The sequence below is a fragment of the Pyxicephalus adspersus genome, chromosome 1, assembly GCF_032062135.1.
Source record: "Pyxicephalus adspersus chromosome 1, UCB_Pads_2.0, whole genome shotgun sequence".
NCBI classification, from domain to species: Eukaryota; Metazoa; Chordata; class Amphibia; order Anura; family Pyxicephalidae; genus Pyxicephalus; species Pyxicephalus adspersus.
In genome coordinates, this window is record NC_092858.1 from 123,768,057 (window position 1) to 123,785,129 (window position 17,073).

The following is a 17,073-nucleotide window of genomic DNA, read 5'->3' on the forward strand; positions in this document are numbered from 1 at the left end:
TTTTTTAATATTTGTTTTAAACAACAAACATTTTAACCACTCCAGGGAATAGTGGGCATCTTTTCTAGGTCTACTTTGAATAGTTTAAAATTCAGTGAGCTTTACTTAATTAAGTTATTGTTCATGGTCTGAGAGGGACCCCCCCCAACTGCTATACCTTGTAAAAAACTATTTTATACACACATACATGGTCATATGCATCCTATTTTATAAAGTCTTGTGAACATCTTTAAAGTCGGTGCTCCTGTATGTCGACCTTAACATTTCTTTACTTATACTTCAGACTGAAATGCACTGGTAAGTCAGGGGACAACATAGTAAAATAGCTAGTAAAATATCCATTCAAAAGCCTGTTTATTCAACTTCATTTTCATTTCAGCAGTAAATCCTCCCCTTACTGTACTTTAAAATGTATCTGTGTATTTTTTGTTTTCAAACAGACAGGAACACAGACACACAACTAGCTGTTAAACGGAATATAAGAAACATGAATTGACGCAGCTGAATTTCTATATGAGCAGTCACTTTTAGGAGGGGCTACAAAAATAGTTTAGTTTGATTTCCCTATTACCTAAAGGACTCCAAATAATCTACAGTGGAGATGATAGATAGAACTACCTCTTCATGCTAAAGATATCAGTAAATATCTTATGCTGCTGTCATTTTCCAGTGGTGGCCTGGTATAATGTATTCATCTGGAGTTCCACCAAAAAAAAAAAAACAGGATTTATTGTGTGGGTCAAGCCCATAGCCTAGTGGCACAATCTAATTACATTATAAAAAAAACTTGTTCTTGCTTCAATAACCCAATTGTTATCTAGTAAACCAACTAACTTATATCAAAAATGCTGCTCCAACTTTCAGAAAAACAGGAATACACGAGCTGGTATATTTCTTATTTCTATTTGAAATCATTTTCTGCCTAAATCTGTCTGGACTTTAGGGTTACTGTCTCTCTGTAGAAGATGATGACTCAATATGGTCTGCTTTTTATCTGCAATTGGACTGTTTCCCTAAAGGTTGCGAAAATGCAAACCATGCCAAGAGCCACAGTGGTTCATTGTTGAGCAAGACTATTCTGTTTATGTAGAGCATGGTCTAGTTATTAAATTCGGCTGTGAGCATTTTCTCTTTTTTTTAAGGAATTTGCTTTGTATTACAATACAGCTCTCCTTGTCAATTCAGTGTGAATATTACATTCCTGTTTGGCTGTGCTGCTACTATTAGAAAGAAAACATAGGATGTCAGGAATGACATTTGCACTGCTGTAGGGACTGAAAGTTGTGTTGGGACTAGGTAGGTGAGAAATGCAATTAGCATGTAATTAGGAGCTTGTGAATTTTTACAGGCTTACTCTGAACTACTATTGCCCTCTACTAGTCAGGTCACTGCCGCATTGCCCAGGGGCTGATACTGAACACTTACTACTTTTTCTACTTCTCTGTGCAGGGGCACCTGTTTTGGGACTAGCAGTGGTCTTCTTCATTCAGGCTTGATTATTGGAACTTAGTCTGAATTCTACAGCGATTTTGGTAACCATTGTTAATGTTAGCCCCCCAAAAAACATTTCTGGACATGTATAGTTAGTTTTACTGTGTGGAAAAGAAGAATTTGATTCCACATTTAGGTGGTGTGTTTATTATAAGCTTTTGTCAGTCACCACTTTTAATTTCAGTAATAAAAAAGAATTAACGTACACCAGAGCAGCCATCATTGTTAAGCTACATTTATATTTTAGGATACCCCTCCAGGCCCTCTGCCTCAGCTTTGAAACCTTACTCGTGTTTTAGGATGACTTCTCTTTAGCCCTTCTGCCTCTGCTATGAGACCTGCATATTTTTTAGTAACCCCCCCCCCCAACGCCTTCTTCCTCTGCTCTGATTTTTGTTGTTAAAAGGGCTTGTTGATGTTCCTGTCCAAACTTGTGGGCTAATTGAATGGTTATACCTATTTACTCTATACTCAAGGGATGAAACTTTTTTGTAACCTAAGAATGCATGAAGGCTACAGCTTTAATCATTGCTTACAATGGTACATGCTTCATGGGAAGTCCATTTTTTTTTACAGTTAATAACTGACCTTTTTAGGATCCCATAACATTGTAAATAAGATTTAGGGACCCCAGAGAGTTGTAGGGAGGATTAAAAGACTTTGCCATGTTGCCCCCAAACTTTCCCTTCTGATGTATATATCTCCTCTCTTTTTTAAAATCCCAAAGTTGTATGGTATTTTGGTGCATTTCAATACTGTTTTGACTCTCCTGGGACTATAAATAACCACTATAATGACATTTATTTTCTATTCAAATCAATGGGGTTCAGATGCTCAGCTGAATGGACCTACATGTCTAAGCCAAAATTTGAAAGCATATTTTTTTACATGAAAATAAGCTCCTTTTTGGCCTTTTTTCATGTTTTGTAAATTATCCCTCTATTTTAACCATTTACAATTTCTTTATATAACTGAAACAAATACGTGGGGCACAAGCCTATTTTAAATGTAGCTCCGATTATGCTCATCTGATGATTGTGCTTTGTAATCCAGGCTGTGGTTTAAGAGCATAGACGGAGCAACAGGCTCTTGTAAGAATATATAACAAGTGTTTGATTCTGTGTTAACAGCGGCACAGAGAGCCACTAGATATTTCTAAGTGAACTAAAGAGCCATTAGCAATCGTTCATAAATACACTCAAATGGAGACTAGACAAATTTAATTTCCTGGCAGTTTTATTTTCACAGTACCACTTGAAAACCCTCCCCTAGTGTATGTTTAAAAATCTATTACAAACCTTCAAATAAAGCCCAACACTACGTTTCAAAAAAACTTGATTTGTCAACTTTGTAAGCAATTTTTTTTATATAAGCCTGATTTGCACTTTCAGTGTGATTTCCAAAAAAAATTATAACATTTAAAGTATTTTTTATAAAGGCAAGACTAACAGGATTCACCCAAAATCCATAATCAATTCACCAACAAATCATTAACCTTATGTAAAAAGTTTTTTTGTTCATCCAATTCATCCCTTTAAAAGAGATTTGTCGACATCTTGTTTTGTTTTGTTAGCTATGTACACACATCAGATGATTCTCGTCTGATATTTGGCTCAGGGCTGATATCGGATGAGAATCTGGTGCGTGTACAGCGCTCCTTGTCAGTTGTTCCGATGACCGCCCTGGTGGATCCATGGATGACAAACGAGGAACGATCATTGTGAAAGTAAAAAGGAGTCAGCGCAGTGGTGCTGTTTCATTGTTTACCCCTCTACATAGAGCAGAACCACGTTGTTGTTCATGCATCGTGCAGTGTTTTGTCCTTGGATAAGATCGTGATCGCCTTTCCAAAGACAATTATTGGATGTGTGTACCCAGCCTAAGAGGCAGAAGTTACCCCCCCAGGTGCATTGTTACCATCTTTAGGTGCTAAGTACTATTTTTAATTCTCCTGTACTTTATCTTAATCTGCAACTAACCTACAACTTCCAAATATGTTACAGGTTTGCCATGATTGCTGGTTTACTTATCAGCCATGATTTCCTTCACTGATTTTTTATATATTGAGAATTGATTTACCCCATGTGTGAATTTGCTTTTTCTGGTGTTCATTTTTTTTAACATTTACCGGGTAATTTATAAATACTAATGAGCGGTGGCAATTGTGTGTAAATTAAGGTAAGCAGTTGCACAACTGTGGATACAGCTGTGTACATAGAATGCTAGATATAGGCAAGATAGTTATCAATGCATTCTGATGACATAGAATAAATACAAATAAAACAGTTAATGACTTTTATATCCTGCTTTACATTACTTAAACTTCTTGTTAAGAGACAGTAAGGCTTTAGGGCATTTTTTATTTTATTATCTTTCAAAAAAATGAAATAAATAAAAATGAAAATATGAATAATATAACAAACCTCCTTGAATGACTTCTTCATCTCCACCAATGGATGCCAATGGGTTATAGGCTTCCTTGGATATGCCAACATTTCATTCCAGTGGTCTCTTCCAAGTCCTTCTGTACTGTTCCCTACTCTGCATACTCCGATAATTTCATTGTGGCCAACCCTAAAAACAATACAAGGAAATGTTTATATTAGTCATGTATGTACTTTTCTTTAAGGTTTTAAGGAAATGTTTTTAAGGTATAAAGGCTATCTTGAGTCGCCACTTTTACAAGCAAAATTCATATGTCCAGTGGCACAGTGCCAACTTATTCTGTTGCATTTCTGATAAATATTTTCTGGGCAAGATGAGATCTTTCCCCTGCCTGAATACTAATCCTACCCAAATGTGAGCTGCATTACTGCCCATGTGTTGGCTTCCTGCCATAGTTTGTGCCCTACCCACTGCAGATCTAATGCTTCTACTACCCGCCCTGTGTTTCCTGGTTAAATTTTATAACTTTGCATGTCTCTGCCTCAGTACTGCTCATCTGACAGTGAATTAGGATTATCACGCTTTTGTTATTAAGAAGCCATGTAACACAGGAAGCAACAAAGCTCACATAGAAATAAGGTTTCAAATGGTCGCACCTAGTGGCAAAGTTGGCGTGAACTTCAAAACTGGCTGAAAAGAACTGTAAATCCTATTGTTAGGTAAACAGTTGTAATGTCATAATATATATTCATATCTAAGCAAGATAATGGCACATATTCATGCTCAACCTTTCAAAATAGAACTAAGTTTAAAGTGAACCTATCACCAACATTTTTACTTTATAAAAAAAGAATAGCTAACCTTTTTAAATAAGGTAAAAAATAGAATTTTTTTTGGTTTCTATGAGCTAACTGCATATAATGCACTAGATTCTACAAATGTTCAGCACTTAAAATGCAACTAGTAGCGGAACATTTCATATGTTTCACAGATTGTGACATAATAAAATTCAGTTCTGCATTTTTGTTAATATTCCATCAAAAAAAGGATCCTTTTTGTGCTGAGAATATACTGCAGTTAGATACTGAGCTGCTTTACTCTATGACTTAAGTACAGCATGCTTTATTTTGTTATGATACCACTAGTTAAAATTTCATCTGCAATTTAACTGCCATTAGCCATTTGTCAGGATGTTTGTTTATTCACAATAATATGCCATAAGCAGGATGGCAGAATTATTTTGCATTTTTTCTACTACATCATTATAAATAGTTTCGCAAAAATGGGTCCAGGATAGATCCTCATGGAAACCTACTGCTAACTTAAAGCAAATTTGTGGGGAAGAGACTAAACACCAAGAAGCATTAGACAACTGAAAGCAAAACACATAGAACTTGTATTCACGATATAACCCACCAACACCACCCAATGCACTATTTCAGGTCCTCCAGTTCCAGCTATTGAAGGACATGCACGTACAAAGATCCATTGCACATAAACAGGGCAAGACAATGGACCTGATTCATTAAAGCTCTCCAAGGCTAGAGAGGATACACTTTCATCGGCAAAGCTGGGTGATTCAGCAAACCTGGAATTGATTTTTTCAATGTAATTTACTATTTGCTAGCAAATGTTTTGAATTCTGGACCAGATCCATTCCAGGTTTGCTGGATCACCCAGCTTCACTGATGAAAGTGTATCCTCTTCAGCCTTGGAGAGCTTTAATTAATCAGGCACACTATGTAAGGCATGGGGAGATTGCATACAATTGTTTATGTAAATGGACTCATATAAATAATTTATGTATACACTTTAGGGATAAAAACAGGTGTTGTATATCATTGCTATTAGTACTCTGTCAACTGTCTTATCTTCCAAACTACATAGGTTCCCAATTTTTAATATGTTTTGTTATAAATAAACTTTGTTTTATATTCATGAATTAGTTCTTCATTCCCCTGCAAACATTTACCTTTAATCCTTCCATTCGTAATTTCTGTACCCAGGTATTATAATGGTCAATATCAAATAAATGTAGAAAATCTAACATACATCACATGATCAGGATTTACTTTAATTATATCTTTAGCTATTAACCTGTAACATTTTAGGCTTTATTTGAATGCCTGATTAAACAGTAGTCTCATGCTACTATGAATGTCTTCTAATAGTAAGCTTTGGTGGATACATTCATTCCATGATGACTTTGCTATATTTATGTGTGTTCATAATTTACAAAACTGTTCTTCTTATACATTACTTAAAATCTAACTACACCTTTAGTGCATTTATACTGTACTCTGATTACACTTGCTTATCTTATGTTAATTTTCTTGATGAAGCAAAATATAGATTATTGAAACCATTCTCAGCCAGGGTTCTGTGAAACCTTAGGGTTCCTTCAGAGGCTGCTAGGAGTCCCTAAACTGTTGCTTATGTCTGATGATGTGTACCTAGTTTTGGATCCAATACCAATTAACGTAGCCAATGGCAACATGCCAATGATAAAGACAGCATTCTTAACATCATTTTTTAGGGAGCATGTGTATAAATGTTCATCAATGTAAGGGGCATTTTCCCTTGGATTCCCAATTATTTATGGGTTCTGAAAATTATTTTAAGGGTTCCTCTTGGGTAAAATGGGTTAAGAAACACTGGGTTACAAAACCACACCACCAAGCTATTTGTCAGATGAGGAGTATGCTGTCTGTTGGATAGGTTTATATCAATTGACTGCACATCCACTGGCCTGGCCAAAGTGATAAGCATCTCCGTGGCTTTGCAAGCAATATCCTGCTGAACCAGGAAAAGATGAAATGGCATAGGTGGTGATACAATAGTATGTTAAACCATAACGATGATATGTAATAATAAAGCGTTAATAAAAATGAATAAGTGTCATCATTGCTGTCATTATCATCAAGACATCATTATAGAATATTTGAACCTTTGAAAATCTACATACTTATTACCTATACAGTTGTGTCAAGATAACATATTTATCTATAATGGCATCTCCCTCATCACCAGAGCAGTATATTAATGAGAATAAATGATTGCCTACCTATCATAATCCATGACTGAGATCAGAAGACTGACTTGGTCCATGCTCTCAGGAGGAATATCAAAGATAATGGCCTCATTATATGTAGGGTTCAAGGTATTCCTTTTAATGGTGGTTTTCTTCTTTTTTAGTCTGCGCCCATCACAAAGGAGGGACACCTTAACATATGGATCTGTAGAGAAATGTAGAAAATTCTGTTTTACATGTTTTACATTTAGAAGATTCTGCATGCAAAAATCAACAAATAAAGGTAAATTATAACTTATACCACATTGTTTTAAAATAATACAAATCTGCTACTGTGTACGGTATATAATGTGAAGCTGTAGAAAGGATAAATGACTAACACGGGACCCATTTTATTGTCATATGTTCTTTCCAGCTATATGTCTTTCCTAAGCTTTAAAAGTCATCACCTAGAATTTTCAGATAGATTTAATGCTTCTGGTTGGAGGTGAGGATGGTGAGGATTTATAATAACAGAATAATAACACGCATCTATTTGAGCTGCCTACCCACATACATGCGGGTTAAATGGAGGGAAAAAAGGGGAATTCTTTGGGTAAAATATGGTTCCTGTGAGTTATTGTATAACTCTTAACCATCCTGGAGATCCCGGAGAACTGACCTGGGGTTGAAACGAAATATGGACCGTCACCCACTGCCAACCACTCACAATCACTGTAGTGACTTTTTTTGGACTAAATTGTGTAGTGAATTTCAAGGTCAAATATAATGGCATGATCCTTGGGGCTATTCTTTCTAGTTTTTTACTATTGTTATATTATTTGTACTTTATGTGAGGAATATATTGTTTATGTTTTATTATTTCAGTGCTGTAGAATATTACTTTCCTGTTAAATTGTACAGTTTAATTAAATGTCTTTTTTTAAAAAAATATATGTAACTGGCATGGTACCATAAAGTTGAGATAGAAAAAAGAGATGACCTCTACAGTATTCCATTTCTACTCAATTTTCCCATCAGTAGGCCAGAATGAGTTTAATGATCACGCTGTATTCTAAACATTACTGCCATGTTATTGAATAAATGGCCTGCCTGGCTAATGTGTCTGGATCATGACCTGCTAATCATTTGGCAAGTAAAATAGATCCTATTCATGTATTTTCATTTTGTATTTTGTATTAGTTTAGATAGAAGAGGTAAAACATGCTATTAACTCAAACTAGCAATGGGTAGAGTAATGAGGACTCTGTTTTGTAAAACCTGTAAATTGATTGAAACCTACAGTACTTCTGATTATTAAAATCATATGTTCTAAACACAAACACTGTTCGCTATCTTTCATTTTTAAACAAAAAAACACCGAATGCACAGACCCTTTTAATGCATCAGTCCTTTTAAAATAGACTATAATGCTACTTTGCAGAGCCACAAAACTTTATATTACAACTTTGAGGCTACAGGCATAATTCAGGCAGTAAAGACTCCATGTCCCTTCTTCCACAATTTAATGGCTGCTAATGTACCACAACTGTTATGTGTAATTATTTAGTGTCCATTCATCATACACATTGTTCCCAATTATAGTTCATTATCCTATTAGTAATCTCTGCTTAGCAGCCTGCGCATGTTTTTTTTCATTTCTTTTATACCAATATGCTGATTTCCTTATGTAGTTTTACATGTTAAATTAGATGAATTATTTATGATGTGTTATTTTTATTAGATATAGGGATATCTCAAATGTAACATTAGTCTTTTCATATGAAACTGATAATTAAACACATTTTAAGTAATTTTATAACTTTAAAGGGCTATCATTGGTGGTTTAAATCCCCTATATCTACAGTCATGAGAATAAGAAAGCACACTTTCTTTTAAATCAACAGTTTTGCATATAATGCAAAATAAATACATAATAAAATCATCTGGTCTTTACACCCTTACTAGTGCCAAAAAAAATTGGAGGGTAAGTAGTAGTCAGATGTTGCTAATCAAATGCACTTGATTAGGTGATCATTAGCAAATGTAGCCACTTCTAAAAAACAAAGTTTAATGTGTTAACACAATGCCAATGAGGAAAAGCATTAGCAATGATCTTAGAAAAGAGATTGGTGCTAAGGTACACACTTAGTCCATAATTCTACACAAATGGAAAATATTTAAAACAGTTGTCAAACTTCACAGGCATGGACGTCCCAGCATATTCACTCCATATACATACCATGCAATGCTCAGAAAAAATAAACATAACCAAGAGCTACATCTCAGACACAACAAACCTCAGCTAGCATGTTACAATTTAAAGTTACAGTACAATTAGAAAAAGACTGCACTAGTATGGCTATTTTGGAAGACTTGAAAAGCCTAGTCTTCCTAAAAGGAACATGGCATCTAAACAAACCACAAAACTTCTGGAACAATCTCCTTTGGACAGGTGACCAAAGTGGAGTGTAAAATGTGAAGACATATTTGTCAGAGCTAAGACTTGACCCGAATAGGGTGGTTCAACGGGATAATGATCTCAAGAACACTAGCAAATCTAGAACAAAATGGATGACAAAGAAAATCAAGTTTTAGTCCAGACCTCAACCCGCCAAAATGCTTTGGTGGGATCTTAGGAGAGCTGTGCATAAATGCCTCAAAAACCTCAGAAAAACTGAAGCAATGATGTAAAGAAGATTGGGCTGAAATCTCTCCACAATGACGTGAGAGACTAATAAATCCATACTGCAAACAAATAGATCAAATTATTGCTGCATAAAGGTGGTTCTACAAACTATTAAACCATTTTACATCCACTTTATCTACTTTACCTTCATGTTTGTTAAATAAATATTGACATGGTGGAATCTGTTGTGTGTTTAAATAATTATGGTAATAAAGATGGTAATATGTCATGATATTGAAATGCTTAGAATTATAAGAGGATGTACTTTATTTTTCACACGATTTTACTTAAGGTTATTATGAGGTTATTTGCTTTCAGCTTTCTTCAAAATTACAATCTAAACCTACACATATAGCAGTAAAAAACAGTATTTACTCAAGTGTGTTAATTACATGGGGGGCATTTTAAACTAAGTTAGTAAAATGTTTAAAGTTTTACCTCCTGTGGCCTTCTACACAACAGTACTGGGGGATGAAAAGTCAGACTCTGAGCTAATCAGAGGTATAATCCTTTGCAAAGTATGTATGTCTGTATGTCTAACACTGCAAACCCGTAACGGAAAAGCATGGTGATTGTAACAGCTAAAAAATGTAAATATATATATAATATTATAATATATATATAATAATTGTGAAAAAATCACCTAGATTTTTTTAATTGGGTTTTTATTCCTGTGTTTGACCTCACTGGAGCAATTTTCTCTAACTTTCTTTCCCTGTGGTGCTCTTCAAGCAATGGTGGTGTGGTTGTCACTAAGACAGGAAATCACAAACAATAAAAAATATTCAAAATTTCTAAACTTTCCCTTGTACAAATCATAATAAATAGTTATTTTAGCTAAGAGTTTTCTTTGAAACAATAGTTTGCTTTTTCTTTTTAAGAAAAAAGCACAGTTTGCTAGCATAACATGACATTAACCACGGTAGCTTTTGCCTGGGAAGAATGTCTTTCACCTGTCAGGACGACTGCTCTGGAGCACTGCTGGTTGCTAGAAATGAAATTGATTCAGATGCATGCTCTCTTGCTAGTAGGTCATGGCCTAGGCTAGAAATGACTTGAGTATTATCTGCTGTTGTCGGAAACACAGAGCGATATCTTGTTTTGTATGACTCTGGAGTATAAAGCAATTATATGCATGTTGTTTTCCTATTATTACTAGATCATCACCTCTTGACAAGGTGAGTAATGCAATTCTGTCCTGTACTTTCCTTACTTTTGTGTTTAAAATAAAGAAAAGGTTTGTTGTGTTTTAAGTTAAGTAAATTTATTAAATGTTATTGTATTATTTCGCTAAATCATTTTTAGTAAGGTTACCACCTGTGTCAATATTTTATTGTTGCCTGTACTCCATTTGTGTCCAAAACACAGATTTAGCTGAGGTTGTCTATAGAATTTAGAAAATAAATTTATTATTCATTAAAGCAGGACTAAAGTTCCAATTTTGAGACTATATGATCAGGCAGGTCATTGTTGCAGAAAAGAACAGGCAATATCCCCGCTGTACTAATTTCCCCTACCTGCCTGATCGGTTCGGGTTTCTGGTGAAAAAGCTGAGATGAGCATGTTGGTTGCCAGGATATCTGTATGCCAGGAATGCCCTATCATGCATGCCAGGAATTATTGAATTCCTGCATACCTGTGCAAAAGTTGGCTAAACAAGATAGCTGAAGAACACAAGAAGTAGGTAAAGAAAGAAGAGGGAATGGGGACAGGTAAGTAACATGGTTTAGTTCTACTTTAAGCCTTAGCTACCCAATTTGCTTATTGGATTCCTGTTGAGATAAAGCCACACAAAGAGTGCAAGGTTTTAAGAAGCTCCTCATAGTGGTGGAGGAGCTGGAAGGCATATTCACATGGGTTGGACTGATCACTTAGCAAAATTCATGTTTTTTGTCCTTGCAATAGCCTAAAATTTCTTCAACTTCAATCAATTATTTTGTCTGGTACTGAAACCTATATAATATAAAATTATATATGGCTGTCCCCTCACCGAATATCCAAGTTTTTCCATTCCAATTGATTTTTTTCCCTAATGGCACAGGCATTGAGACATAACTCCAGACCTTAATTGAGAATATTTAGGTCATGTTGGAGATGACTACACAGCGGTCCGACTCATTAATACAAGAAAATAATGTTGTAACATTGCACAAGCTTATCAGAAAGCTAACATGTGTAACACATGTCGTAGTCAAAGGCAGTCCAACAAAATATTAGAATATCTGCCCTAATATTTTAGCCTGGCAGTGTATATATTTACAATCCATTATGAGGAAACTGTTTTTAAAATCCTACCATTAAAAATAAATTGAACTATATTCAAAAAATATAAATTCCCCTCAGTGAAGATAAAACCACTGCTGCAAACCCATCACATAGGTACATCACAGGTAATTTGAACAGGTACTTGATCAAACTGGTTATAGCTAGGATTAAATGAAGGTACCTATGGATATTATAGAGCTTGCTCCTCTGTATCTTTACATGGGTACATGATCTTGCAGGTGAAAGGTAGCCCAACAGTCAATTGAAGATGTGCACTGCAGGGTAACAGCACTAATAAATGCAAGGAGCTTAAGATTGTCAGTATGATATTGGAAATATTATTATATTGGCAAAATATCCAGGTAAGAAAACATGCACCTAATTCTCAAAACAATTATAGGAGGAAGTAAACTAAAAGAAAATTTACTCACCATAATTTTTGTAGATTCGTCAATCCCTCCAGAGGCTTCCTGGCTCGGGTTGTCCTGGAATCCTCCTTCATCCCAGCGTAGAGGAAGAACTGGGTGTCCCCATCTTCTTTCCCCGCCTTCTGCCTACATCGCCCTATCCCACAGTGTGCAGTCTCGTGATGTAGCCTGCAGTAGATGGGGGAATGAAGGAGTGCTGATCCCACTGCGCATGAGTGAGATTGGCATTTTTTCCCTTATTGAAGAAAAATTTCAGGCATGCACAGAAGGAACAGCCGGAAGCCTCCTGGGATGCATGACGCATGACCATTGGCAATATAGACAGACGGGGAGGGGCTTCACCCTGTTTTTATCCCCCCCAAAAAAGAAGGTAATTTTTACATAAAAGGGTTGTGTTAGCTGGTAGGAAAGTGAATGGAAATCTCAGTTATTCTACTTTGTGTGTTTAAATCGCTATATTCAGTACACACACAACAGAGCACTTGCTATGTAGCAGGTACTTAGAAAGATGGTTTATATTGTTGTATTTTCTTTATGACTAGCAAATGTCCCTAGTTTCCAGCGCAGCTGACTTTATTTACAGAGGTCTTTTTCTTAAACTTATACACTAGAAAATGAATGTGACATGCTTATATCCTTGTGATAAATCTAATCCAAAACCTTGACACTAGAGACCAAAGTCAAGGTTGATTTGTTTCGGTTTAATAGTTGATGATTTATCTGGAAACACATCTATGCTTTTATCACCACATTGAAACAGCAATCAATCTGATGCATACTGTGTACAACAACATTTATTGCACCATTTCTCAGCAAACATATAACAGAACCTGGGTATAGTAGACTACACACACCTCCTAAAAAGGTTCATCTTTTTAAACTTGGTTTGAAATGTGGATATCTGCTTTCTGCAGATGAATTCAGATAAACTGGGGGGCAAAAAAGAAAATAACTGTTTCTTGTTGCAAGACCTATGTCCCACTAAGGGCCTTCAAAAACGAAGATAAGTGCCTTAAAAAAAAACTGAGAGAATTACAACTGCACACATAAGGAAGATTTATTGGAACCCAACCTGACAATTCAAATATCCTAAGTAGGAAATTGGCCAATATTATACTATGTTACTGTACATTAGCTGTAAGTATAGGGAGTCTCAGAAGATGCATTCAGCTGCAACTCATTCATCTATTGCTACTGATGTGTCTGTATATTGGTTTTAAAGGTGATAAAGCTACATTTCTCTGGAAAAATGCTAGGAAATGTCCTCTGTTTAATAGTCAAACTGTCAGGACAAAATATATTGTTTTCTAACCAAAAAATATGTGTTGTATTGCTACAGCATAAATGCTCAGTTGAACAACATACATGTGAGCTGGCCTGCCGGTGTTTGTCATGGTTTTATTGTTGGCAGCATCCCTACACCTATGCCTGCCAGAAAGGAACTGATGAGAAATCCTTCCAAAGGAGAAACAGACAAAAACATTACATATTTTTAGTAGATGGGGAAAAAGATAGAAACTGTGGCAATGGGTCGCTTAACCCATCCTGTCCAAGTTATGCCAGTACCTCCTATTTCTTGAATAGGTATTACAGGGGCATGAACATCATCCCAACTAATGAAATAGAAGTAAAAAGAGAAAAGAGAGGGGCCTCAGGCTCTTGTTTAAAGTTGTATATTGTTTTCAATAGGCAATATTTACAGTATAGTATCACACATCAGTACGATGGTGTATTACATCAGAAAACCATCCCCCATTGTAAAATCATGGGGTGGAGATTAGCTAGACTGAACAGTTGTGTTCTAGTATAAAGAGTGGATAGGCATAAGTAACGTCTTGTTACCTGATGCGTTTCGCCACGAGGGCTTCCTCAGGGGTATGCAACAAACCTATTTATTGTCTTAGTGAGGTTGAGTTGATGCTACAGATAGGTATGACACAGGTGATGAGAATAAATGATGCTACTGATGTAAATCTTGTAATTGATGCCTTAAGTTGTGATATGTGTGAAGATGTTTCCAGATCTTTAATATATAAAATACCGAATCTGTTAATGAAGAAAGTGACAGATAATAGAAGAATGCATCTTGCTTGGTCCGGCTGTCAAAGGGTCATCCCAACTAAGTCAAAAATGGAGATTTAAAGTTGGGCTTTTTTCTGCTAAATTTATAAAAGACTGAGCGGCATACTGGAAAAATTGTTATCAAACATGGCGTATCTTCAGGGCAAAAGTACCATATTCTGCCTTAAATAAGTAAACATTTCTTAAACATGATATAGAGGAAGAGTGAATAAAAGTTACAACCTGATAGTACTATGAAAACCTACCAATGTTCTTGTTCTCAGACTCTAAATATGCTTACTTATAATTATTCTGTATATCAATAAACTAAAGAAAAATAGTAGCATGAGTGACAATTTACACAGTGACATAAATGCACTATGTGCTGAGACTGTATGATTGCTCACTGTGGTTGAATAGATCTTTGGTAAAGGAATGAAGGAAGGTAAGCATATGCTTGGAAGGGGTTGGAGGACTAAAGCCAACCTGTTGTTTTTGCAAAAAAAATGAAAAGAACTGGTTCATTTAAGTTAAAGTAGAACTTTAACATCCTCTATGGGCAAAATGACACTAGTTTCCTTTTGACTATTTCCTGAGAGCCCAGTTTGTAGTTATGCCCCTCCAAGGCATTCCACCACCATTAACCTCCCTGGCGGTATTCCTGAGTGAGGCTCGGGGTGGATCTTCCATACCAAAAGCGTTAACCTCGAGCCACACTCTGGGTGGAATTTCCAGGGAGGTTAAAACTCTTACCTTGTTCCCATGTTCCAGTGGCGTCCTCCAGCAGTGCTCGTGGCGTCCTCCTGTGATGTTCGGCGTCTTCTTACCCTGCAAGCTGGCGATACCTGGTCAGGATTTGCGTCCCGAGCATGTGAACAGTGGGGACACGGGGTCAGGGAAAGCAGATGCCGGCCGGGCATCTGCTCGCGAGTGCGTGGCTGGAGGGGGGAGGGGCCGTCATTCAGGTAGGTGGGACCGGGCAGGAAATTTAAAATGAGGATTTTAAAATACACCGCCTTTGCATTTAAAAATCCTCATTAATCATACCACCAGGGGGGTTAATAAGGAAAGACGTACTTATGATATATATATATATATATATATATATATATATATATATATATATATATAATTATTATTATTATTATTATTAATTTTAATAATAATAATTTAAAAAAAATGGGGATGGAGTGTGGAGTAATATGTCAGTGCTATATAATTACAAGATATAATAGTAATAATATAATAATCAAGATGTTTTAAATAAGTGCAAATAACTACCTGACTAACTGACAACCAAATTCATATCACATTTGTTTGGATATCTAGATGGCTAATAAAATAAATAGTTACATGGAGTTCCAAGTTCCAAAATATTTTTTTTTAAATTACATGTTTACCCTACTTTAAGAAGATCAATAAGGCAGAATAATTTTCACTTCAACTTATGAAAAAGTAGAATTTCTCACAATAAGGTTGAGAATTATTATATATTTACTTAGGAGTAGAACATTTTCATTTTACAAAGTAAATTTTCACTTATTATTTTTTATATGCAGTCTTGATTTCAATCATCCAGGCGGGTACAAACAAAAATGCTGTTTTAATTTTAATTTTTCCTTGCTGGACTTTCATTAGACTTTTTTTTTTTGCATGGTGAAAGGTTTTGTTACTTTACCTCATTTTTTAGCCTGTAACAATTACAAAAGTGACCATTTTATACTTTTTTGGGCTTAGTCTATATGGTATGTTTCCCCAGTGTTTTACCTAAGTGTTTACCTTCTCATTCATTCAAATAGTCCAGTATAACCAGGGAGTTTTATTGATGGGCTGTAAAGCAAATGCATCCTGCAGCATTTAGAAAGGGTCAAAATGCCCAAAAAGGCCTACCAAATACCCCAAAACCCCATTTCTTGCCATTTTTGGGTGTTTGGGAGGTGTTTTCCTCTTTTCGAACTGTTCTTTGCCACATGATTTAAATCATGTTTATAAATGCTTAAAATCTCATACAAAAGCTTTGAGAAATAAAGTCAGGGTAGACCTAGTAGTAGTAAATTAGTTCCAATGTACCTTAAATAATCTTTGGTTTGCGCTTTTTCATTAAGCAAAACTTAAGAAACACAACATTCAATATCCGTAATTGTTGGCCCACAGAAAAAGCAGCCGTTTTACAAAGGCGGCAAAATATATTTTTCAATAAATCCTTAATATAACTACCATTTGGTATTAGTAATTTTTTAATGCATTCTTAGTTTTGCCATTGAAGAATATGTATCTTAAAAGTAATGTTTAAATTGTTATTACATTAAGTAGAACATTGTACACTAATGTGACATTTGTGGTAATTTGTAATGTTTTACATACCTGAATAACCAGTAATGTCCATTGCTTTTAGATTCCTACATTTTATTACTGTTAAGGTCAAGCGTCCAGCAGTAGGTAGATAACACAGCGAGAACATGATTTCTCCAAGGTCCACACTTTCCTTAAAGCAGAAGATAAAAGAAAATATTAAATGAAAAGGAAAAAAATTACAAGTGCTCTGTGAGCAGGTTTTTGGTGCATGTTGGCATTAGGTTTGTGACTTTATTCCCATTGGAGCTAGGTACCTTTCTTGGGTTTGTATTTTAGGAACTAAATAATCAACAGGAGACCACAAAAAAAATATTCATAAAAAAACATAACTGAGATTATATACTGACAGAAAAGTCAAGCAACAAAGCACCTTGCTCAACATTTCTAGC

At 35.5% G+C, this 17,073-nt stretch overlaps 1 protein-coding gene across 1 annotated transcript in view; it reads right to left on the minus strand.

The window, feature by feature from the left end:
• SYT6 (synaptotagmin 6) overlaps nt 1-17,073 on the minus strand; it is a 69,959-nt gene that overhangs the window by 5,069 nt on the left and 47,817 nt on the right. The window contains exons 3-5 of the mRNA XM_072426113.1: nt 16,694-16,814; nt 6,941-7,112; nt 3,915-4,065 (exon numbers count right to left, since the gene is read on the minus strand). Of these exons, the coding sequence (XP_072282214.1) occupies nt 3,915-4,065; nt 6,941-7,112; nt 16,694-16,814 (444 nt within the window). The remainder of the gene's footprint in view (nt 1-3,914; nt 4,066-6,940; nt 7,113-16,693; nt 16,815-17,073) is intronic.